The 26,357-nt window shown below is 42.5% G+C and overlaps 1 protein-coding gene across 7 annotated transcripts in view; it reads right to left on the bottom strand.

The window, feature by feature from the left end:
- Positions 1-26,153, bottom strand: part of EIF4ENIF1 (eukaryotic translation initiation factor 4E nuclear import factor 1) — a 44,712-nt gene extending 18,559 nt beyond the window's left edge. For 3 of the 7 annotated variants that reach the window (XM_079943149.1, XM_079943151.1, XM_079943150.1), the window contains exons 1-7: positions 25,782-26,056; positions 25,009-25,128; positions 12,662-12,735; positions 10,284-10,411; positions 6,996-7,282; positions 6,541-6,739; positions 2,794-2,969 (exon numbers count right to left, since the gene is read on the bottom strand). In XM_079943149.1, the coding sequence (XP_079799275.1) occupies positions 2,794-2,969; positions 6,541-6,739; positions 6,996-7,282; positions 10,284-10,411; positions 12,662-12,735; positions 25,009-25,128; positions 25,782-25,868 (1,071 nt within the window). In that variant the 5' untranslated portion in view covers positions 25,869-26,056. The other 4 variants (XM_079943152.1, XM_079943153.1, XM_079943154.1 and 1 more) reach the window with 4 other exon arrangements.
- Positions 26,154-26,357: the final 204 nt, after the last annotated feature.

Genomic DNA, 26,357 nt, shown 5'->3' with positions numbered 1-26,357 from the left:
TTCCATATTTTTGTATTTGTTTCACTCTAGCTTGATTTTTCTTTGGATTTATAATGAATGCATTTAAGGCTACACACTTTCACCTTAGCACACTTTTGATTATTTCACCAAGGTTTTTCTATGTCATGCTCCTGTTCATCACTCTACATAGTTTAGGATTTGTTTTGATTTCGTTTTTCTTCATTCAAAATACTTCTATGGGGCTTCCCTGGTGGCGCAGTGGTTGGGGGTCCACCTGCCAATGCACGGGATGTGGGTTCGTGCCCCGGTTCGGGAGGATCCCACATGCCGCGGAGCGGCTGAGCCTGTGCTCCGCAACGGGAGAGGCCACAGCGGTGAGAGGCCCACGTACCGCAAAAAAAACAAAAACAAAATACTTCTATGTACCTGTTATGTATCAGGTACTGTAGTAAGAGCTGCATATCTAAAATCAGCTTATTTTTAATTACATAACTGAAATTATTTGCACATGTGATCTAAATTTTCATTTTGTACAGATTTTCATGGCTGTCAACTTCTGATGTATTGCAATGCCAGTAAATATAGCTTAAAAATATAGGTGTAATTCTGTTTATGCCAATTAATACCCAACATCTGTGGGTCCTGCTAAGTGCCAGGTACTATACCTCAAACAGTTTATATTATTTGTCAGTTGATATTCAAATCTTATATAGCCCTTCTTATTTTTCCCAATTGACTGGTCATTTTCTGAGCATTATAATAGAGTCCAGCTGGTTATACAGCACAACCAGAGCATCTCTTTTTACTGATCCCAGCTTTGCTTTTAAGTGAATCTATTATAGAATATACACCTTAATGAGTAGTACCCTCCATGAAAAGCATGGAGAGATTTCCTAGCCAGGTACCTTCTCAGAATTAACCAAGTTTTGATTGAGGGTGAGGGCCAAAGGATAAGATGGTGCTGAGTTCCTATTCCTCCCTTTTATGCTTTATAGGCAGTATAGTTGGGGGGAATTAGGAGTAAAGACTGTTAACTGAAACTACAAAAATTAGAATTCAGTTTCCACTACTAACTAGCTATGTGACTTTAGGCAAGTTATTTAAACCTCTCTGTGCCTGCCTTCCTCACCTGTAAAACAGAAACAGTAGTAATCTAACTTACAAGAGTTTTGTGGGGATTAAATGACTTATTGGATACAAAGCCTAAAACAATCAGCACTGTATGCATGTTACCTATTATTAAAAGTTTAGTTTTGAATTCTTCTTCTGCCTAGTTACACAGGTAAGTTTCACAGGTACTCACATTTGGAGCCAAGTACAGGCCTCTAAATTTTGACCTTTTGCTGTGAAAACTTTTTACAATAAGATTTCCATCTGTCTTCTAGGAGAATGCAAAAAAAAAAGTCACTAAACACAGCTGGTATAAAAATAAAAAATTACTGTCCCCTCAAAAGCTAAGAATTTGAGAGGATCACTCAGTTTTTTACATCAAATAAATTAAACTCATATCTGGATGCAACCCTTCCGCTCATAGTGAGCCAAAGGACTACTGGCCAGCTCACTGTAAGTGACGTATCTGGCTAGAGGACTTACAGTTAAAACTGTGCTAGAACTTAAGGAGCAAAACCACGCAGCTGCCAGTTGATCTGCAGCCGCCCTCCGCATATTCCTGAACAGCGCTATAGAAAAGTGTGGTCTTGGGCCAAGCTGGTCCACAATGAGGTAAGCTGAGAGTCGGAGTAAATGCTTAGCAACTTTTATAGCAACTGGGCATTGCTGTGATATTTGTACTTTAATACTAAGGTACTGGTCCTCAATGGATTGGAAATAAAACCTGGCCTTCACCATAGAGAATTTGAGAAGTACTGCCCTAGAACTCACCTGTGGCCTTGTACCTATCAGTGCTATGCAGTGTCTGCTCACCTATTCCAGGTGGCCATCTTTTAGGCTTTTGGGGGCAGGCAAATGACAAAGGCATGCCTCTCTGTCATGCCCAGCTTTGTCCACTCATGCAATGATCAAACAAGAAGCAGTTACAGTTAAGGAGTAGAGTAAGTTAAGTTAGAACCACTAGTTCTAAAGGACTGGTCAAACTTACTTGCTGTATTTCATGTCCTGTAAAGAACATCTGGGATGTACAGATGCTTTTGGTCAAATGGTTTTTAAAATTCTATTTCATCAGTCCTATGCACTCCTTCAGCAACCACAGAAAAATCTCAATTCTGGGGGCACAGGCCACAGTTTTATCTTTTCTCCAAAAATTTGATGAGGCATTACTAATCCCTAAATGGCCAAAGGGGACAGGAGCAAGGGCAGGTACCAAGTGAAGATTTGGGATGTCTTACTGTTTCTACTTTAAAAGTCGAGAAAGATTAGACCTCAACAGTTTAACAGCAACAGTGACAGTATCCCACATTCCTTTTCATGAAAGGTTTTCGGAACCATCACATCACACAGGTACCACCTAACCAGCCTTACCCAAGGAATGCAGATCAGTATGATACTGATCATCAGTAATAAAAATCCACCTCCACAATAAGGCTCTATAACAAACACTTAACAACTTAAAAATAAAAGCAGACAATGTTCTTAAACATCTGAAGAATTCTTAATCCAATGCTAACAACCTGGAAAAAGTTAACTGGTATAGAATTCTCACTTAGCCTCTCAAAACGAAGCAACAAAAATTCAAATAATATTTAAGAATAAAAGCCAAGAAACTCCCAATCATCTAGCAAAACAAAACTTTAAAAAGAGGTATCTTAAAGACTCAGGTCAAATTTAACCCTACAGTTGCTCCATCCATGTTGATAAGCATGCTGCTACACTCACCGAAGCCAAGCATGGCACCTTATCAAGGTTAAAGAACTCATTAAAGTCAAATTCTCCTGGGGACTGCTCGGGCAAGACGGCATCCCTTGGCACTTCCTGATCAGCAGCAGGCTCCTGTTCAAGGATGACCTCCACCTCATCCTCTTCGGCCACTCCTCCATTGCACTCGACCATGCCTGAAAGCAAAACCGGACAAAGACAGTCTGATCATGTAAACTGCTCCAGACATATTTTGTGGCCTCAGCATCATCACACATGCAGAAGAGCCACAGATGACTTTAAAAGCAGACTTCTTGTGCCAGTGCAGCACTTGCAATAGTAAAACAGTTCCCTTCCTATGGAAGCTAGAGGAGGAAAAAAGACTTAGTAACAAGTCAGAACACCAACATGATTTAGGAAGGATTATGATCCCTCCTCTGCCCATTCTTCAAGTTTTCTATAATGTAGTGGATTTTTTTTCTAATTTTTTTTTTAAAGGACAATTTTTGAGCCTCTCTTACTGCTTAAAAATGGAATGAAATTAAGTTGGCTCTGCTTTCACCCATGCATCTGCATCACCACTTTAAGTCAGGGTTCAGCAACCTAAGGTATTTATGTGAAACCTAGTCCAAGGGCAAATTTCATTTGCCTACTGATTGTAGTTCATCCTTCAAGGCAAAGCTCAAATGGCACCTCCACTACAAAGTCTGCACTGCCTACCCATTTTTACCCTACCAAAAAATTAATCACCACCTTCTCTATAATGTTTGTGTTATCTCTCAGAGTACTTATCACACTATATTATAGGAACAGTCTGGTGAGACTGAGCTTTCTGAGGCAGGAAAGCTGCTCTCATCAGCTTTGTCTTACTCTGCAGTGCCCGGTTCATTTAAAACTGAGTTATGTCTGGTTGTTAGCATGGGAAGATAAGGTCTAAGAGAAGCTACCAAGTTTCCATTGACGGAAGCTAACATCTTAGTTTTAGCCAGAGGATGGGCAAAAGGCAAAATCCTTCAGATAAAAACAGACTTTTTCCTTTTAAAATAAGTGCACTGAGATACTGGAAAATCAACTTATTAATTTGAAGAACAGAACTCCTAAAGCCCCTCCCTGCAAAAGCACCAATGTAAAAGCTGCCTATAGTTTCAAGATCACAGCAGACATGAAGTCCTCCTAGGAAAAAAAAAGTGCCAAAGCCTGGACCCATCCCTTCTCAAAAGGCCCCAACAGGACTGTAGTCTCATTATTCATCCAGGATATTCTAGACCAAGAGAGGCTAAATGCTATCATCTGCTTTCATTCCAATAACACTTCAAAAAGCTAGACAACAAGGCAGGGGACAACAACTGAAAGGTTAAGTGGCTTGCTTACCCAAGGTCTCAATACTAGCAGGTGGCAGAAACTTCAACCCTAGGTGGGCCAGCAGTGCTCTTCCATGCTGTGCTGTGTGTGTAAGGCAGCACTGCCCCTCCACAGAGGTGCCTGCCGCCTCAGAACCCTGGGCCTTCTGAGGGCCTAAGGCAACTGGCGAGACGGACGTTTGTGAGCCATGGACAAGGCAACGGGCAGCCTCTCCAGTGGGCCAGCACACACTTACTGCCAACCAGCAGAGGTAAACGATGTTCCTTAAAGACTGACATTTAACTATAACGACTACTTTGGTGGAGGTATTTTCCTCATTTTACAGACAAAGAAACCAAGCCCTAGAAAAGGTAAACAACTTAACAGCCTAATCAATGCCAAGTTTGTGTCCTTTTCCACTAGAGCAGTGCTTCTCGCTTCTAACTCATTTAACCCACCAGAACCTGTCTACCTACTTTAGGATGACAGCCAGAAGAGAGTCTGTACTTAGTTCATACTCTTACAAAAAAACTTTAGTATTTCTCCTATTCTTTTTTTTTTTTTCTCCTATTCTCTTTTATTTTGTGTTGAAATGAGAACATCTCTTAACAGAGATGCAAGCAGCAGAAGTGCCCCATGTGTAATTTTATGCCAGCTTGAGAGCAAACTGGACCTGACAACTGAGAGTGGGTAGGAACATGCATTAGCAGACAAACACAACTGGCCATTTATTATGATAGTCTCAAAAGCCAGGGACCCAGGAAAGATAACTAAGGGCAAGTGTTATTATCACATTTCAGAATGAACATATACTTTTCTTTTCTTTCTTTCTTTTTTTTTTTGGCTGCACTGCACGGCATGCAGGATCTTAGCTCCCCGACTAGTGATCGAACCCATGCCCCGTGGAGTCTTAACCACTGGACTGCCAGGAAGTCCAGAATGAACATATACTTTTCCTTAGAGAGAATACAAATTAAAATTTTCCATCAGTGGAGGGTTTTAACCATTTCCTCCTTCTACATAATTGTTTTTTGTTTATAAGTGAAATACATATTCAAATTGTTTCATTCATCACCATCTGTACAATACCTAGCACTGGGCCCTGTAGAGTAGGTGCTCAACACACACCTGTATTAAAATCATGCAGGCAAGGAACACATTTGTCTTGTCCATGGCTATACTCCCAGCACTATTACATGCCTGCAGAGAACTCTACATACCAAGTTCAATGGAAAGCTGGAACACAGACATAAATGGACTCAAAGGTACTCATCATCCCTCCCAGTCCTTTCGTTCTTGCAGCCAAGATGCAACTAGAATACCTGTTTATCTTAAACACAGTAGCTAGGGCAATTAACCAATGGGGTGAGAGAGCCCAGACCCCTGGATTCTATTGATACTTGAGGCACTGCCATTAAACCCACGGGACAGGGTCTTGGTTGTCACCTCTTTCCAGTCCTGTCTCTTTGCATCTGTAAGATGAGGAGGTGACACTACTGATATATTTTGCTACTTTTGGCTCCTCCCATGTTGATACAAGAATGGTTGAAATTCAGATTTCATCTCAGTTAAGAAAAAGATGGGCTTTTTCTCATCAGAAGCCTGATCTTTACCATGAGGTGAAAAGACCACACTTGCTGGTGCTGCTTTAGTCTGAGTGTGAGACAAAGGCATCTCTCAAAGGCAATTTAACAGCAAAGTCTCCCAGGTTACCCACCTGCCTCTTCCCTGCTTCCTCCCAAGACCACCAGCCTGGTCACTGCTCTGAACACGACTAGTGGGCCCCCACCCTTCACCAGGTACCCCTCGCACATTAGCTCTGGCTTCTTCAGTTTAGCAAGGAAGATACCTGAGAAAAGTGAGTTTGGGAGAAGCCAAGTGACAACACTATGAAGGCCTAACACCATGGTGAAGGAGGTGGGCTCTGAAGCACAGCATCTTATTCAACTCCGAACTTCCGTACTCACTTCTTCAGTGTCCACAGACAAGTCACATAAGCTGCCTGCATCTCCATTTGCTCATCTATAAGATGGGCGCAATAATATCTGCTTCACAGGGTTGTCAGAAGTAGGATTATATTGACAAAACGCTTACCACGTGTCCAGTACATACATGCTCAATAAATGAGACCCCTCATTATTTCTATCACATCCTCTTACCTCTGGGGAACCCTTTGGTGTACATAGTTCTCTTACTGGGTAATGGGAGACTTTTCTGTTTAGCACTGCAGGCAGGACAAATTGAGGAGACAGTAGTACAATCTACACACACTGAACTCACACTCAGGAAGAAGTTTCAAAATCAGACTTCAACATTAAAAACTTGCCACTTTTAACACTGGTGCCTATTCCTAAGTGTACAATTAAGCCAATTATAAGCACATCTCATTTCAGAACAGTGAGCTTTCCTCTGAAAGTTTCTGCTGACCTTCCTTCACAGAGGCTGTCCGTCGCCTTGTTCTTTTTCTCCCCTTATGGTCTTCTTCCAGTATCTTATCATCAAAGCCAGTCAGCTCAATGGTTTCAGACTGACTTGTGGGTCCAGCTGAGAACCATTCTGGTTCTTCTTCTGTGTAGGAATCATTTCTTCTACGCTCAAAGACACGCTTACTATCCACAAACTCCCTCTGGAAAAGTACATAATGCAAAATAAAAAATAGGATTCTAGTTACGGCATTTCTACCTCAATCAAGGACTGATGAATTAAATAATGCTCAGTAGTACAATGAAGATGCTATGCTATAGACCTGAAGCCCCTCCCCAACCCCCAGCTCTCTGTTCCTCCCTCCAGCTTAACAACGGGCTATGTTCACCCAGCATTTCAGGGTAACCCGGTATAAACGAAGTGAACACACGAGGTGCCAGAGGATCTAGAAGACAAACCCTGAAACGCTTGTCCTTGTAGTCCCTCTCTCGGTCTCTGTCTCTCAAGTCTCGCAGGTCCTTATCGCTAAGACGGTGATCCTTCTCAAAGGTCCGAGCAGAGATTATCCTCCCACTGCCAATCCTTCGTCCACCAAGCAGGCGGAGCCCATCACTGTCTTTCTCCAATGGGCTTCCTGAGCGCCGGGAGCTAACAGCAGCTGTCACGTGGCAGCCCCCTCCAAAGCTTCGTCTCTGTGGGCTGAGAACAACATCTAAGTCATCTTCTTTCACACGCTCTCGAGGATCTGGAAAGATGCCGGAAAGAGAAAGTTAAGCAAACCAGCAAGGGCATTCTTCCTCTCTAGGTGGTCTGTCCATGACTGGTGGCCATGGGGGTACTGGAAAAGAGTCACCACTAAAACAGCTAGAGAGCTCACATATTTAACGAAGATGAGCAAACCTTCATCTCTTTGGAGGAATAAATATACTTTATAATCAATAATTTTCCATGATTAATCTCCATAATCCCTTTGTTTTGACTAACCGCCCCCCCCGCCTTTTTTTTTAAATTTGCTGCGCAGCGCAGCATGCAGGATCTTAGTTCCCTGACCAGGGATCGAACCCTCGCCCCCTCCAGTGGAAATACGAAGTGTTAATCACTGGACCGCCAGGGAAGTCCCTTGACTAAATTCTTATCTATGTAATTATTAGCAAATGTTTTGTCAATTAATAAACTACAGTAGGTGTCAGTATTTGAAACAGTAACCACTTAAAAAGAAAGTATTGAACAGCTGAATATCCACATGCAAAAAGAAAAGACTTAAATTCATACCTACCACCATATACAAAAATTAACTCAAAATGGATCATAGATCTAAATGTAACCCCTAAAGCTATAAAACTTCTAGAAGAAAATATGGAGGAAATCTGTGACACTGGGTTAGCACAGTTTTCTTAGGCATGACACCAGGAGCACAATCTATCTTAAAAAATGATAAACTGGGGCTTCCCTGGTGGCGCAATGGTTGAGAGTCCGCCTGCCTATGCAGGGGACATGGGTTCGTGCCCTGGTCCGGGAAGATCCCACATGCCGCGGAGCGGCTGGGCCCGTGAGCCATGGCTGCTGAGCCTGCACGTCCAGAGCCTGTGCTCCGCAACAGGAAAGGCCACAAGAGTGAGAGGCCCGTGTACCGCAAAAAAAAAAAAAAAAAAAAAAAAAAAAAAAGATAAACTGGACTTGATTAAAATCTAAAACTTTTGCATTTTGTAAGTTACTGTTCAGAGAATACAAAAACAAGCCACAGATTGGGAGAACATATTTCAAAGAATATATCTGAGGGAATTTCCGTGGTTAGGGCTCTGAGCTCTCACTGCCGAGGGTGCCGGTTTGAACCCTGGTTGGGGAACTAAGATCCTGCAAGCCACAAGGCGTGGCCAAGAAAAGAAAAGAATATATCTCATAAAGGACCTGTATCCGATACATATAACAACTCTTAAAAACTAAAAAGGACAACTGGTTTGAAGAGCCACTTCACCAAAGATGATATATGGATGGCAAATAAGTATATGAAAAGATACTCAACATTAATCATTAGGGAAATGTAAATCAAACAGTAATGTGATACATGCCTATTAGACTGGCTAAAATCAAAAAGACTGACCGTTCCAAGTGCTGATGAGGATGTGAAGCAAGTAGAACTTTCACACACTGCTGGTGGAAATGTAAAATGGGATAACCACTTTGCAAAACAGCTTGGCAGTTTCTCAAAACATTAAAGATACATCTACTATAGAACCCAGCCATCCGACTCTTAGATATTCAGCCGAGAAAAGAAAGCATGTCTATAGAGAGACTTGTACGTGAATGTTCAGAGTAGTTTTGGTTAATAGTCAGAAACTTGAAACAACCCAAATGTCTATCAACAGATAAATTGATAAACTATGGCAAATTCACACAGTGGAATACTACTAGGCAATAAAAAGGAACGAACTTTTATATACCCCAAAACATGAATGCATCTTAAAACAATTATTTTGAGTGGAAGAAGCTACCCAAAGAATACGTACTGTATAATTCCATTTATGTTAAACTTTAGGAAATGTAAACTAATCTATAGTGACAGAAAGCCGACCAGTGCTTGCCTGTGGGGCGGGGGTGGAGTGTAAGAAGGGACACATGGGGTGCTATTAAGGGACCTTTTAGCTGTCATGGAAATGCTTATTACTTTGATTGTGGTAATGGTTTCACATTGTATTCACATGTCAAAACATCAAATGGTACACTTTATGTGCCATTTATGTACCAGTCTATCGAATGCCAATTTTACCTCAATAAAGATGTAAGAAAAACATGTCACCACACACAAAAATTCTTCCTAGGAAAATCAGAAAACTAAAGATAAGTCCAAGTGAGGAAAACCTCCTTTAATCCTCTCACTAGAAACATTTCCTAAAATGTTTTGGTATGCACTTTTCCAGACTTTCCATGCACTGTCTGTTTTCGTCCAAAAATAAGACACAAAATAGACAGTTTTGCATAACTTGGTGAACATGTCTCCAACATGTTTTTACAGCTGAACACTCCTATATATGGATATACCAAAGTTTACTCAACTTCATTTCTACTGCTGGACATTTAGGTTGCTTCTAAGTTTTCATCTGTGTAGAAGGGTCTTACAGCTCAAGCTACAGTCATCACCCCATCTTCTTTGTTCAGTTCCAAGTTGGTTTTATGATGCGTGTTCCTCTCATCTCAAAAAGAGTTCCCTCTTGCAACTAGTTCCTTGACTAGCTTTTATATTGCCCGCTATCCATTTCACTTTTCTAGTTTAATGGGGGAAAGGTATGGAAGATCAAACTTTACTCCAGTCGCAAACCACATCGAAACCCAGTATTCAGATCATACTCTATTGTGAATTAAGAACTGCCAGAACTAACTTATACCTGAGGAAAAGTCTCACCTGAGACTGGGCATAACCAGCTCTCCAGCTCAGCTTTAGGGTCCCCACATCTAACTCAGCTATCCACTTCAATGAAAGACCTGGTACTTTTAATTCAAAAGCACATAGCCTAATACAGTCTACTCACCACTGCTACATAGGAAGGCTATGATTTTACTCTGCTAATCAGAAATGAACTTTAAAAAAATAAAATAAAATTCAAAAAAAAGAAATAAACTGTTAAGTCAGTTTCCTGATAATGATACTTTCTCCCAATGCATAAAACTCTCACAGCTAAGAATGAAGCCAGCAGCAAAGAGCACTGTCTCCAAAACTGCTGCCCCCACTTCTCAGAGACTGTGCTCACCTACTATCCTGCGCACCAGGGAAGGCCGATCTGTATCTAACTCTTTCTTCAGACTTTCCATTGGTGAACTCCGTCCTGAAGCTGGGTAGAGGGAGGCATGCCACTTCTCAGGATCCCAGACACCATCACTGCAAGTCAAAGGGCACCAACAGTTAGAACTTGCACCATGAATAACACACGTAGTCTAATTTCTACTACTTCAGGTGACAGGTTATGGAAACCCCTTTCCAATATAAAACTTTATGGTTGCCATCAGAATGGTTCTCTCTTTTAAGATGAAAATAAAAACAACTAATAAATTCAGCAATACATTGTTGTTGTTCACATAATAGCAATAGTCACTTGAAAAGCAGTGGTTTGTGCATAAATGAAACATCCAGACCACAAACCTTGGGGTGCATATGGATTATAGTATCTATGCCTGTCCTATACAAAGAAATGCTCCATAAATATTGATTACTCAGTTTACTGAAGATTAGTAAAGGGAGGAAAAAGCCCCTTAATCCTCTTATTGGAAGCAGCTCCTGGAAGGCTTAGTGTATATTTTCCAGAATTTCTATGTACAGTCTCAGTTTTTCCCACAAGTAGGACAGACAGCTATTTAAGAGCCTAAAGTGTGTAGTCTGGGTTTGACTTCGTTACTCCCACACTAATGATGGGGTGGCAGGTGGTACAGTGTGCAGAGGAGAAGCTTTGGAGCCCAACGATCTGGTACCTAACTCTAGCTCTGCTAGGATGAGAAACTCTTTCCTCCATCTCTCTTATTTTCATTATTATTATTAGGCACAATGTCTCCACTTCAGAATCAAAGGGAATATGTGCCCATGATAACTATTTTACGCCAAGAAGAAACAGCTGTAACAAGAAAATTCAATTTGAGGCATAAAAAACCTTTACAGCTTTAATGAAGAAAAAACTAAACAAAAACAAAGAAAACCCCCAGCTAATCTGAGACTTAGCAAAAACTCCTAACCAATTAGAATAGCCATTATTCAAGTATCACCCTCACCAGGGGAAAGTGGTGAGGAGTCCAGATTTAGCAACCTTCTGAACTGTCCATGTACAAAATTAAAAAAAGCATGTGCGGGCTTCCCTGGTGGCGCAGTGGCTGGGGGTCCACCTGCCGATGCAGGGGATGCGGGTTCCTGCCCTGGTCCGGGAGGATCCTACATGCCACGGAGCAGCTGGGCCCATGGGCCGTGGCCGCTGGGCCTGCGTGCCCGGAGTCTGTGCTCCACGGCGGGAGGGGCCACGGCAGTGAGAGGTCCGCGTACCACAAAAAAAGAAAAAAAAAAAGCGTGTGCTAGTCTATCAAAAAATTAAACACTATATATATTTTTAAAAATGTGGGCCAATATGAACCATCTACCTTGATATTTAAGAAGTGACCTTAGGGCTTCCCTGGTGGCGCAGTGGTTGAGAGTCCGCCTGCCGATGCAGGGGACACGGGTTCATGCCCTGGTCCGGGAAGATCCCACATGCCGCGGAACGGCTGGGCCTGTGAGCCATGGCCGCTGGGCCTGCACGTCCAGAGCCTGTGCTCCGCGACGGGAGAGGCCATGACAGTGAGAGGCCCGCGTACCGGGAAAAAAAAAAAAAAAAGTGACCTTAACGTCTTAAGATAACCATAAGAAGTGCAATGTAGGGTTATTCTAAGAGACTTTCAGACCATTTTTAGCTATAGCCTTCTCAAACCAAAGCTTTCTACCTTATGAAGGAGCCCAAGATGCAAAAGGGCTAATGTGGGGACTTCCTTGGCAGTCCAGTGGTTAAGACTCTGTGCTTCCACTGCAGGGGGCTCAGGTTCCATCCATGGTCAGGGAACTAAGATGCCGCATGCCGTACAGTGCAGCGAAAACAAAACAAAACAAACCACCCCAAAAAATCTGAATGGCTCTCTTGTTTGGGGGTGAGGGGTGGGGAACTGATAGAAGGCCCAGAGTCCTCCTGATCGTCCTGCCCCAGGCAGGCCCTGGAAGGACCCTCAAAGCACAGTGCAAAAAACCACTGGTAGAGAGAAAAGACTCTGGTCAGGACTCCTGTGTTCAAGTCTTAATTCTGCTTTTTGACAAGGTGCCTTTGACCAATGTGTCATTTTCTAGTTTTAGTTTCATCACCAGTTAGTTGAAAGAGAATTGGTTTAGTTGTCCTTAGAGTTCCTTGCAGCTTAAATCTCTGAATTTCAGCTAATTAATAACAAAGCCGATGAAGACAGTGCAGTGAGATGCTATTTAGTCATGTTCATAGCTTACGTGCAATTTATTTGTGTGGAAGCCCAATGTCATTACCCCTGAAATCTCCCCACTCGTAATTCCAGCAAAACAATACAACTCCATTTATTAAGTTTGGTGTAACAAGAAGTTGACCCCCACAGATACCTGTCATATTTCTCAGAGAGGCACGAAGGCCTTTGTTTGGAATGAGGGCGTTCTTTAATATCCAAGAGCTCCTCCTAGAAAGAGAAATCATATGGTGATTTTGAACAATATTTCTTGGGCCACATATTTTCAACTTATTTTTGTTATCAGTAACTGACTGTCTACCTTAAGCAGTTCATACAGTTCTTATTTATTTACACCCTGACTTATTCCAGAAAGAACCAGAGTCAGCTCAAGGTTCTCAGCAGAAGCTCAAGCAGAATTGGCAAATAACGTAAGTGATCAGTTTATTGCTAAAACACACTCTCTCATAAACTTCTGTCCAATAATACACCCCACAACACTGAACGCTGATCAAGGCATGGTAGCTTTAGGCTTACATAAAACCTTCAGCTATTCTGACTGGTCTTAAATGCATTAGATGCCAACTTACAAAGGGACAGATTTTTTTTTTTTTAATGTACATGGTCCTTTACCCCTAAATACTTCAGTGCCTGTTTCCTAAAAATGAGCATATTCTTTCACAGCCTTTTTTTGTGGCTCCATGAGAGAATTAAGCCCTATAGAAAATAATTTGAGTGACTATTTTTCCATTCTCCCAAGGATTATACTTGGCCAGTATCACTTTAGATGCACAGGAGAGAAGAGAATCTATTACATACAATGGATGCCTTAGGGCATAAGGGCTCACTTCTGCAGAACCTGGTTGAGAAGTGTTGTCAGTTTTATACAACCAGTTATCAATAACACTTTATCCCTCTGGATTCCAATTTTGTCAAATGACCCAATAATGTCCTTTATATTACCTTTTATTAGAATCTAACACAGGATCCAGTCTAGAACCAGATATTGGTTGTCATGTCTCTTTGGTCTCTAATCTGGAACATTTCTACAACTTCTTTTGTCTTTTATGACATCAGCATTTCTAAAGAATAAAGCCTACTTTTTTTTTTTTTTTAAAAAAGAACATTATTCATTTTAGGTTTGTCTAATGTTTCTTCATGATTAGATTGAGGGTAAGCATCTCTGGAGCAGAATACTAACCTAAGAGATGTCCACCTCAGATGTCCACCTCAGGCACCTCTGGATGCCTATGTGACCCATGTGCCCCTCATCAGTGATGTTAACTTGATGTTAACCACCTGGTCAAGGTATTCTCCAGTTTTACTCTTTAGTTACTACATTCCCATTTGCAATCAGTATGCAATCTGTGGGGAGACACTTTAAAATCATCCAAATATTCTAGCCTTCATCAAAATTTCCCCATAAATTTAGCACCTACTGGTGATTCTGAGCCAAACCAATATTGATTTTTCAACTGTAGGCCTCCCTCCATAATTACCAGTCAGGCACTTGGCATTCCACTGTAAATACAAACCCTCCCTTCTCCCCCTTTTATTTACCTATTTATTATTGACATGGGCTCACAGATTCCCAGCCTTTCCAATGGTCTATAATTCATTAATGTCCTTAATTATTTTGGTGCTCAAATTGAGAGTCTCTTCAAGCAGGCTCCTGCATCCTTTTGACATGCCCCATCATTTTTTAAAAGCACTTTCTTACTTTCTATCTTATGTTGTACTCATCCTGTCCTAACCCCAGAGTCAGCCATTTCTTGAGAAATCCAAGTTCCTTTAAGTGGGGAATAGTATAATAAATCAAGATTTGGGAACTGGGTATCCTCATTTGCTTCTAGGCCCTCTCAGCAGAACTAGGAAATATGTGCGGTTATATATGCACACGTGTGCACACACGCACACCTGCTCATACACATGCGTATACACAAAACCACTGCGTCCTTTTTATATAAACATTTTCATAGTAAAGTTAAAAACAGCAATTCCCAGGGCTTCCCTGGTGGTGCAGTGGTTGAGAGTCCACCTGCCGATGCAGGGGACACGGGTTCGTGCCCCGGTCCGGGAAGATCCCACACGCCGCGAGCGGCTGGCCCCGTGAGCCATGGCCGCTGGGCCTGCGCGTCCGGAGCCTGTGCTCCACAACGGGAGAGGCCGCAGCGGTGAGAGGCCCGCGTACCGCAAAAAAAAAAACCCAGCAATTCCCAAACTCTCAGTACCAGTAAAATGCTACAACTGCCTTGCAAAAAAGCATATACCATTGTGCTGTGGCCTCTCCAACACCCCCGTCACAGGCCTCACAACAGAATGCTTGCTGCTTCTCTGATCACTGCTTCCCATATCTTGGGGTAAATACGGAGGGATAGAGTTACTCTCTCAGCCTACAGGAATCACAGCATATAAGCATGCCATGAAGTTACTCAGTATCTTCAGACACCTGAGGCACCTAAATGTTTTCTCCATTAGGTGAGAAATAGCAAAATGCCCTAGAACAAGATGACATTTTAGTTTTAAAACCAGAATATCAATTATTTACATTTATTTAGGATTCATTTATGAATTATGTCTTATTAATTGGGTAGATATACCTAGAAAAATTTGGAAGTCTGAGATAAACAGAATTCCAAATATAAGAAAATGTCTAAAGGCTACTCAAAATTCTGAAAAAACTGTCGAAGTACTGACATACCACCTGCAAATTGCCAGTAGAGACTGGAGTCCAGTGAAATCTGCATGGTGAACACAGCGTCAGAAGGGCAGGGGTGACACAAAATTTGGTGGTGAGGGGTGGGGAAGATGGACCAATAGTAGTTATGATGATTGCAGATGCAACAATACAGAAATCCTAAGAACAGTAGGGCTTGAAACATTTTCCAGTAAAAACAGGAAGGACCTTGCAATATAGGAAATACTTATACACTACAGGAAAAAACACTGCAAAGCAATCTTCTGCTATTAGAAGCAACCCAAAGATTATTACATATCCCCTCGCTCCACCACCCTCAAATCCAAATATTAAACTAAGAATCCTAGTATACTATTAAACCAAGGGCAATATATTTCATACTTAAATATGTATATTCTCAATATACAAAAAGTTTCTAAACAATGAGGCTCTGTTTGAAACTTTTAACTCCAAATGATAATAGGGAGCCCAAGTGATAGGTGTTCTCTATTATTACTGCAGCTGTTTGCTGAAATGCTAATGATTTTATCTATTTATTTAGGAGTCAACTTGCAAAGATTAAAATTTTAACACAGCCGCAAAACACGTAGATGGACCAAAATGTTCTATTTGCGGGGATCAAAAAATATTTGAACAAAGGTAAAAAAAAGCCTTACAAAAAAGGGAAATGAGGAGGCTAAGGAGAGATGACAACTAAATGTAATATGGTCTCCTGGATGGAATCCTGGAACAGAAAAAGGACACTGGTTTAAAACTAAGGAAATGTGAATAAAGTATGGACTTTAGTTAATCACAATGTATCAACATTGTTAATTGTAATAACTGTACCATACCAATATAAGATATGTTTCCAGCTTTTCTGTAAATCTGACTGTTCAAAAAAATAAAGTTTACCCCTGTCTCATACTATATACAAAAAGAAACTCAAAATGTATCAAAGACTTAAACATATGAGCTATGACTATAAAACTCTTAGAAGACGACATAGGTATAAATCTTCATGACCTTGGATTGAGCAATGTTATTTAGCTATGACAACAAAAGCCTAAGCAACCAAAGAAAAAAGATAAATTTGACTTCAAATTTAGAAATTTTTTTGCTTCCTATGACACTGTCAAGAAAGTGAAATGACAACCCATGGGACAGAAAAAAATATTTACAAATCACGTATCTGATAAGAGTCTAGAACATAGAGAGAACGCGTACAACTCAACAACAAAAAGACAATAACCCAATTTAAAAAACAGTAAAAGATCAATAGATTTTTCTCCAAAGATACACAAATGGCCAACAAACACATGAAAGATGTTCAACATCATTAGTCATCAGGCAAATGCAAGTCAAAACCACAGCGAGATACCATGTAATGGCTACTAGGATGGCTATTTTTAAAAAAAGGGAAAATAAGTATTAACAAGGATGTAGAGAAACTAGAACCTTCTAACATTGCTGATGGGAATGGAAAATGGTGCGGCTGCTGTGGAAAATGGTGGCAGTTCTTCAAAAACTTAAACACAGTTACCAGATGATCCAGCAATCCCACTCCTAGTTATAAACCAAAGAAAAATGAAAAATTATGTTCACACAAAAACCTTGTACACAAATGCTCACAGCATTATTCACAACAGCCAAAAAGTTTAAACAACCCATGTGTCCATCAAATGATAAATGGTTAAACAAAAATGTGGTAAACCTATACAATTAATATTTAGCAACAAAACAGAATAAAGTACTCATACATGGTACAACATGAACCTTGAAAACACTATGTTAAGTGTAAGAAGTCAGACACAAGAGGCCACATACCGTAGATTCTCTTTATATGCAACGTTCAAAATGGGTAAATCCATTGAGTCAGAAAGTAGGTTAATGGTTGCCAGGGCCTGGGGGAAGGGGATAAGGGGCAGGGGTGATTGTTAATGGGTAGTTTGTTTGCCAAGATGAAAATATTCTGGATTAGATAGTAGTGATGGTTGTACAACTCTGTGAATTTACTAAAAACCACTAAATGGTACACTTTAAAAGGGGTGAATTTTATGTATGTGAATTCTATCTCAAAAAAAATTTTTTTAAGTAAATTAAACTAAGAGGTTTAGTTACCAGAGGTTAATGTTTTGTTTAATTTCTCTTGTTACAGACTTACTGCTCTAATCACAGATTTATAAATGCCAACTACCCTTGGATACAAAAGAGTGGCTCAGGTTGGTAAAAATGTTTTAATTTTCCCTCCCATATTATTCCAGTTTTCTCTGTTGACTTTATACGCTTGGCGTATTCTAGGTGTGAATGCTCAATGTACAAACTTGACAGGCCTGTAAGAGCACAAAGTGGAACAGTGGGCGAGTTGCACACAGGCATCAACCACGCCAGAAGCACCGACTGTGCCACGGTATGCCTCTGACCAAATGCAATGTCCAAAACACAGCCCACCTGTCTACAGAGGATGAAGAGCAATTTTCTTTATTAACAGTCTGAGAACTGGGGAAACAAAACAATTCTTGGATTGAATAGCTCCTAGGAATAACTTTAAACATCTAGGTCAAACTACAGGTACTGTTCTTAAGAGCAGGGCTTCTTAAACCAGTTTCACAGCATCAAGGAAACCATACACAAAACGCATTTGTGCAATTTCTGCAATGAGTGTTCATCTCCAATGGTTATCCAAAGACCTCCAATGGACCCCACAGAGGTTAAAAAGTAGTGCTTTAAACCAATCACGTTTCTCAAAATGTGGCCCAAGGTCCACCCCAACATTTAGGGAAAAATGAGATCCTCCTCATTGGGTTTAGAGAACTAAACCTGTTACCTTCAGCAATGTCTTAAGTTGCTTAAGATGGTATCCCAGCTTGAGAGGATCCCCCAGTTAAGTGCGGAGGAGAGAAACCATACGCTAAGTCAACACAGAGTTTGCTCTTTCGTAACTGTCCACAGAACACTTCCTGTGTGCCATGCTTAGTGGCTAGCACAGGCAGATGACTGTGGTCCCTGGCCCCACTGCTCTCCAATCTCTCAAAAGAAGTCTTCTTGAACTTGCCATCTCAAGAGTCCTTAACAGCAACTATTCCTGGAAAGGAATCCCTCTGGGATATTTTCAAAGACCTTCAAGTTTGGCTAAAGGCAAAATACTTCGAAGTGCCCATTTTGAACTGGGAATGCTCCTTCCCTATGAGTATTTCAGGAGGGAATGTGAGATTACCCTTTTGTAGAGTCCTGACAATCCACAGAAACTTACATCGTGAACAAGTTCACTAAAATTATTATCTGGACAAGAGAAGAGTTATCAACAGAGACCTTAATTTTTGCATAGGTTACTAAAACCTGACCAGGCAAGAACAAGCTGCTAATTGGCTAAGAGTCCCACACCCAAGGAAGTATAAACACATTTTCTTAGTTTTAGCAGCCTTCCTTAAAGAAAATGTGTCAAGTCTTCCCAAAGAGTCTATTTGGGAATTACTAATATGGACACCCACTTTCAGTGATCAGAATTAAAGTAGAAAGCAAATGATGTGAGTATAAGCCCAAAGCAACAGTGGTTAAAACCTTATACAGTTTCTTTCTGCAGAAATCCCCTGCAGAAGCAGCTATGCATTCTGATGACAATCTATTATAGAATTTCACACAAGTCACTTATAGAAGGAGATGAAAGGGGAAATGTTCTTTACCTCCGTGAGCTGAATTCAATTCACAAGAGTAAAAAGCCCAACTTTTTATGATTACCGTGGATATTGTTATTTTACTGTTAGTGGTCTGAGCGCCGTAGAAGTGCCCCAGTATCTCACCTATGTGTGCCTGGCTCTTCCTAAAGAAGGCACATGTCCCTGGAGCAGCGCTTGGGTTGGGTCCCCCTTTGACCTCCTCTTCTAGTCCCCACCCTCCACACACCCACTAACATTGGGCTTGGCCCATCAGGCTCTCAGATGGTTGCTGACTGACCTGATATTTCAATCTATGAGTCACATGACTTTTCTGAAAGGCTTAGAAAGCTTTTAAAAATAGATCACAATGGGGTAATGGCATTCATAGATGACAGCCAGGGCAATGGTGAACGAATGACACAGGGGGTGCCTGAGATACCTTCCACCATCCCCCATTCATGAGGTTTGTTGCTAAAGGGGCACCGTTTAGAACAGTTCTTACAGGCAGGTCAGGATGCAAACTGGATCCTGCAGAGCTGATAAGCAGGACTCAGCACCTGGATTCACCCAAGCCTCTAATGGTGGCTGATTTGATGCAAAGACTTTCTTCTATTGAAAGGATTTATGTGAAGCTAAGAAAATGGGAATAGGGGAAAAAAAAAAAAAAGGAAACCCTGCTTTTTCTGTTGATCTGGCCAACACAATAAAAATAAACCTTGGCTTTTAAATGCGTTTATACAACCGATAAAAGCAATGTAAAACATGAAGTAAGCAGGTAAATAAGTACCAGAAGGAAACTTATGAAAATCATTTTTAGGGTGGTAGCATTACATCTTCATAGTGCTTTCTGGTTTCATATTAAAATGGAGATGGTTACTGTGACATTTAGAAAATAAGCACCTTGATCTAAAGGTGGTATCTAAAGAAGCTATCTTTCAGTATCTCCCCCTACCTTTATTACATCATAAGCAGTTTTTTTTTTGCGGTACGCGGGCCTCTCACTGTTGTGGCCTCTCCCGTTGCGGAGCACAGGCTCTGGGACGCGCAGGCTCAGCGGCCATGGCTCACGGGCCCAGCCGCTCCGCGGCATGTAGGATCTTCCCGGACCGGGGCACGAACCCGTGTCCCCTGCATCGGCAGGCGGACTCTCAACCACTGCGCCACCAGGGAAGCCCCCATCATAAGCAGTTTTTAACACTTATTGTGTGCCAGCCACTTTTCTAAGCACTTAATATTCATTTTCTCATTTATTCCCCACAAAAATCCTATGGGTTAGATACTATTCTATCTGCATTTTACAGGGGAAAAAGATGAGAGTCAGAGAAGTTGAGAATATGACTGAAGGCAACACAGGTTAAGTAGGTGGAAGAGTGGGGGATCCCAAACCAGGCAGTGGGGCTCAGTGGCCCCTTATCCTCTCCTCTCCAGTGATTCTCTTGAGAGGACAGGGGAAGGTGCCCAACCCCTCTCAGCAGCTTTGTCACTCAGTGTTGGGTCTGTCCCAGTCCAGTGGGACTGCTGGGAACCCTGAACGAACTGCCAACTCCTCGGGCAGGCTCCCCCTAGGCCAGCTCCTCTTACAGCACCCCTTCCTGAACCAAAGATTTAGGAAGGGGTGCTAGAACCACAGATTTCTATGTCAGACGTTCCAATTGTGAAATTACTGGCTCATTATCTAGCTAGAAGTTCCCACCATGAGGAAGGAGGAGAGGATACCCAAGGGGGCAAGGGCCCTTAATCCCAACTTTTCAAGATGACTTAAAATCGGAACAGGTAGGAAAGAGCAGTCAGAAGACAGTATCTATGGTGTTGCCAGCCAGCCCCCTCTAAGAACTTCCAGTAAGGTTTCTGGACAGCTGAAACATTAACATGGTATCATGATTTTTGGTACCACAATTCTGCCTTCCCCCATATAAACAGGCACCCCTATTTTTATACTAGCTTAGAAGTTTATAGCTAAGTGCCTCACTGAAATGCCACCTGTTAGAGCCTACTATTCAACTCAGTTTATGAGATACCCATGAAGTTATCAAATGAGATCTTTGTATAGCAAAAACTGACCATCAGACTACTGATTTCAACCTAGAATTTAAATCAAAGAGTATTCTCAAAGGCTTGACTTCAAGTCTTGCAAATGATTCTCTCCAAGAAGGCTAGAAGGATTACTCAAATCAGTCCAATTCAGTTGCTTGTCTGTTTTCTTAATGATTTTAAAGCAAAGACAGGGAATTCTCTGGTGGTCCAGCGGCTAGGACTTGGTGCTTTCACTGCTGGAGCCCGGGTTCAATCCCTGGCCAGGGAACTAAGATCCTGCAAGCTGTGTGGCATGGCCAAAACAAACAAAACAAAACAAAGAAACAAAGCAAAGACACAAACATGGCTGTACCACTGTGACCAACTGCCCATCAGCCACAAATTAGGGTGGGCTCCTTTAAAGATCCCTACAATGACAAATAAAATGGTGCCAATTTATAACTGGTCAAGGCAATGAAGAGCACACAGGTATAGCTCAGATAATCCAACACCTATTTTTCAGCTGGTAGATTTAACATGCATGGTTAACAATGGTCAGTATCAAGCTGAATATTCTGAGTGTCCTCCGCTTTTATTCCGTGTCCAACTGGCAGGTGACTGCATTCAACAAGGAGTCAGTGGCAAGCTACAGGAGCAAAGAAGAAAGCACAAAGTACGTAATACTTTGTGATCTAAGAAGATCAGTCTGTTCGCGTGAAGAAAAAAACATGGATCTGAATAGTGGGACAGGCCAAAGCATTTCTATTTTGTACTTCAAGCAGAAGATGGTATCACTGATAGAAGAGCAGGTACTACATCTCAAGAACTGGTAAACAAGGACCACTGATGAAGGTAAGAAAAAGCTGAATGAGTCCCAAACTTTTTCCACTAATAAGCCTCACTACCTCCTGTTTTCTAAACTAATGGTTCTCAAACTTGAATCTGAGTCAGAATTCTCTGAATTACTTGTTATTCAGCCAGTGATGGCTGGCCCTAACCCTAGAGTTTGATTCAATACCTCTGAGATGGGGCCCGAGATTTTGTATTTCTAACAATTTACCAGATGATACTAAATGGTAGTTTTGAGGACCACACTTTGAGAACCACTGTCTAAACCATTTTTAATCCATGACTTTTGATGTGAGACCCCAGTCTATAACCTCCCAAAGTCCTTCAACATAATGCAGTCACTTTAGAAAAATTGCACATTTGAATACTACCAAAACATAGCTTTTGATCTTAGGAATCTGGCCTGGCAAAATGGACCTGAGTGGGTTTATAAATTAAGGGCTCAAGACCCTCAGGATAGCAGGTGCATATAATAAAGCTACTCATAACCATCCAAATTAATAATCACTGAGGCTTAGTAGTAGGCCTGAAAATTCCCAATGTGACCCTAACCTGAGTTCCTGAGACATTCATAGAAACACAATGGACACCAACTGAACCCTGGGGAGTAACTATGCACCTGAGTTGCTTGACAACATCAACACCATATTTCAAGTTCTCCACAGAAGACTAAAGCCTTGCTACTCAAAGCATGGTCAGTGGACCAGCAGAATGGGCACCACCTGGGAGCTGGTTAAGAGGCCACATTTTCAAGTCCACCCCTGCCCTAACAATCAGAATTCACACTTTACCAAGGTTCACAGCTGATCCCCAGACACATTAAGGTTTGAGAAGCTAGCTGGACTAAAGGATGTCCTACCACACAGGAAACTCTGGTCTGTTACCTTGAAAAGCACTCGCCAAACATCTGAACTCCTCCACCTGCATAGGGAAAAAACCTCGAATTCTGAACAGACTATTCACGTTATCCCATAAAACAACTGAATACTACTAAGTGGAGAAGGGTCAAAGCTTAAGAAACCCTCTCATCTGGCCAGTGTTTTCTTGACCCTGTAGTTAATTACAAATCCCTCAATTACAAAAGTTTTCAGACAAGACATCACTTACAAAAATCACTGAGAACAGTTTCCTTCTACTGCTTCTAAACTTTCTAGCTTGTGAACCTGAAGTGGCAGAAACATTACTAAATGTTTTATTTATTCCAATAGTTTGATCCCAGTATGTATATAGGGAGTACGATGGCTCAAATATTATTCCAGTTGTGGAACCAAAAGACATTTATTATAGTGCTCAGAACATAGGACTGTTTCAAACTTCCTTCAAAAGGAAAAAGGCTTAGTTTGCCTCAAATCCCACATAAAATTACCAGAGTGTTGAGAAACATATATATGAAAGCACTACCCTAATACCCCAACACTGCCTAAACATGACCCTAAAATTGCCATTAACTAAGTACTCTTGAATGAAGTGGAAAGTAAAACTATTTCTAACTAAATTGGGGAGAGAAGACCATTGAATGTAAACTTAACTGTCAACCTAAAAATTTCTTTAAGGCACATTTATCTAAGCATGGCAGAATTCTGAGGTTGGATTGTCAAAAATGGGCAATATTGAGCTTCTCAGTCTTTACTGTAGACATATATAAGTTCCACACTAAGAAAGACTAATAATATCTTCCTAAAAATGACTTATGCATAAAGATGCATATACATTAAAGATGAAATATACATACTACCCTCTGATGAGTGTGTGACAGTGATTCAAAAGCCTCTATGCCTGGACTCTACACATAAAGTACCAGTCAGAACTTTTATTCAAAAACTGCTGGGAGACCTGAATTCACATGAGCTTATATCAATAAGAGCAGTTTAAATCACTTTCCCTTCATTTAATAAGCTTTTCTCCATTCAGATTTCACCTGTCAACATTTTAGGTAATGAATTTAAGTTGTGAAATACTATATAAGCACTCTCAGGTTTGAGGGAAACTATATTTGGGAAGACCAAATCTGAATGAAGAAGTAAAGTGCTTTCTATCAACTCACATTCTGTCATGCCAAAACAGATTGTATTAATACAGCAATTAACCAAAACTCTTTTACACCTGAAAACACTCTTTTCCTCAAGTTTTTTTTTTTAATGCTAAAAATGAATATTACTCCAATAGCATCGGATAGTTTATCAAGTAGTTAAGAGTAGTAGCATCAGTACACAAACAAAGCCCGAGTTTAAAATACTAACCAATCAGTATTCTGGGAAGCCAGGGATGATAACCACATTAGAATCCTTGATGGGGTTCACACCAGGGAAATAACAGATATGGGCCCAACTAGGACACGACCCTTCCCGTCAACAGTCCCATGCACATTTTATGTACTCCAGCTCAACACAGTTCAGTGCACTAGGAGAATTCACTGCTCCAGTCAACCTCTTCAGAAATGTTCAATAGCCCACAGGACAGTGAAACAATAGCTTCAATAAATATACAACCTTCAGGTGATTCCTCCTCCCCCACCCCCCTGAAAGAGGAGATATCTGGAGGAGTTTTAAATCACCACAAGTTTTTAGCTTGAAGTCTTAACTTTTGTTGAGTCCATATGCATTTTACAACAGGAAGTAAAAAAAAAAAAAAAAGAATTAAAAAATCTGGTTACCCTAGGCAAGCACACCAGAGTATTCCTGTGGGGAGTTCGCCTCTCAAGGAAACATCAATACAGAGGACACTGATTTCTGTGAGGCATCCCAGAGCTGAAATCCTTACTCTATGGAATGTAAGTCAATAACACATCAATTACACAGCTGTTACAGAATTTGTCTGCCAACATATACTGATCCACAAATTCACACAGGGAATATCGAGCCAATATTCCCTTCACCTGAAGGCTACTTAGGGGCAAATTCTAGTTTAAACTCTGGGTATTCACACTGCAGAAAAAAGTTCAAAGCAATGCTTTACTAAATCTAGTTAATATTTAGTTCACATAGTGAGTCAGAATGAGACTACCACTTTAAATAATACTAACGAAATTCCTACACAATGTTACTAATCTCCTCACCTATAAAACACTATTTCATTAATAACAAAGCATATATTTTTTTTTTTTTTTGCGGTACGCGGGCCTCTCACTGCTGTGGCCTCTCCCGCTGCGGAGCACAGGCTCCAGACGCGCAGGCCCAGCGGCCATGGCCCACGGGCCCAGCCACTCCGCGGCACGTGGGATCCTCCCGGACCAGGGCACGAACCCGCGCCCCCCGCATCGGCAGGCGGACTCCCAACCACTGCGCCACCAGGGAAGCCCACAAAGCCTACTTTTGTATAGCGATGCGGGGATTTGGAGGCCGGTTGCTTCTTCAGGTCAACGAAGGCATCTCCATTTTCTGTTTCACCCACACTTCTATCCATGGCTCCTTGGTCTACAGTTCTTTGCACCTGGAAGAAATCAGCACAAAACTGTCACTGAGAACAATAAATTTTCATAAGTCCTGACTGTTTAACAAACGGAAATTCATATCTCTTAGACTGACTACCTTTAAAACACCCTCACCCAACAATTACGCTATAAACCAGAACCCACTTGGAAACAGAAACACTGGTACTTAGATACCTCTTCTATCAAAGAGCTAAGCATCACAGGATAAGGAAAGGAGAAGTGCAACATGCCCAAATCAGGGTCCACCCTTTAAGCAGTTTTAATACAAAAAGAAACCAACATTAGTCGCTGCCACCCGTGAGGGCCGTTCAGGCAGTAGTGGGGAAGTTTCTCGTAGTGGGGGCAGGTAGGAGACTGGCTGGAGCTGGGGATCCGGGAAGTCGGGCAGTGGTAAAGTGCCTGTCACTTGCCAATGGACGGCGCCAGCTGCCCCTTGTTACCGGAGGCCAGGGACTGGGGACGGGGCCAGAGCGCCCCTCACTAGGCCAGCCGCACCTGTGGACATGTCAGGGGAGCCCCTGGCAAGGAAGGGGCGAGCGCAGGCTTCAGCTCCAAAGCTCAGCTTCCCCTGGCCGAGACCCCAACCCCCGGCCTCTCGCGCAGGCCCCGACCCAGCGGCCTCCTTCGGAGAATGGGCGGGGACAGTACTCACGGAGGGGAGGTGGGCCGGAGGAAGCGGGGAGGCCGAATCCCCCGGCCTGGGCACTCCGAGCTGGAGCCGGTACAGGCCCGCCGCCATCCAGCCCGGCGGCTCGGGCCCCACCAGCCCGCCCGCTGCTAGCCGGCCGCCCCGCTGGCCTCGCGCCCCTGCCCGGCCCCCGCGCGCGCCCCGGCGCTCGCGCTCACGCCCGCGAACCTGGGCGCAGCGCACCCGCGCCCCTTCTCTTCCCGCGGGCCCAGGCGTGCGGCGCCCCGAATCCCGGCGCCCCACCGCCACCCAGCCCTTACTCGGTGCCTCGGCCGCCGCTCCCCTGCCCGCCGCCCGCGCCGGTCCGAGGGCTGCTCCGCGCGGCCTTCGCTCTCGCCCCCCCCAACCCGCTCGGATTGTCTCCCTTCAGCCGCCGTAACCGCAACCCAACCCTCCGCCCCTCCTCCCCGGCCCCCTCCCCCTTAATATCTCCCTGCACGCACCCGGGCCCCAGCGCAGCCTTCGCCGACGCGCGCCCGGATGTGAGGTGTCCGCGGCGGTGCCGGCCGGAAAAAGGAAACATCGCGGCGCGCTCCCTGG

Source organism: Stenella coeruleoalba (genome assembly GCF_951394435.1).
Source record: "Stenella coeruleoalba genome assembly, chromosome: 14".
Taxonomy (NCBI): domain Eukaryota; kingdom Metazoa; phylum Chordata; class Mammalia; order Artiodactyla; family Delphinidae; genus Stenella; species Stenella coeruleoalba.
This window is presented reverse-complemented; position numbering and strand designations above follow the sequence as displayed.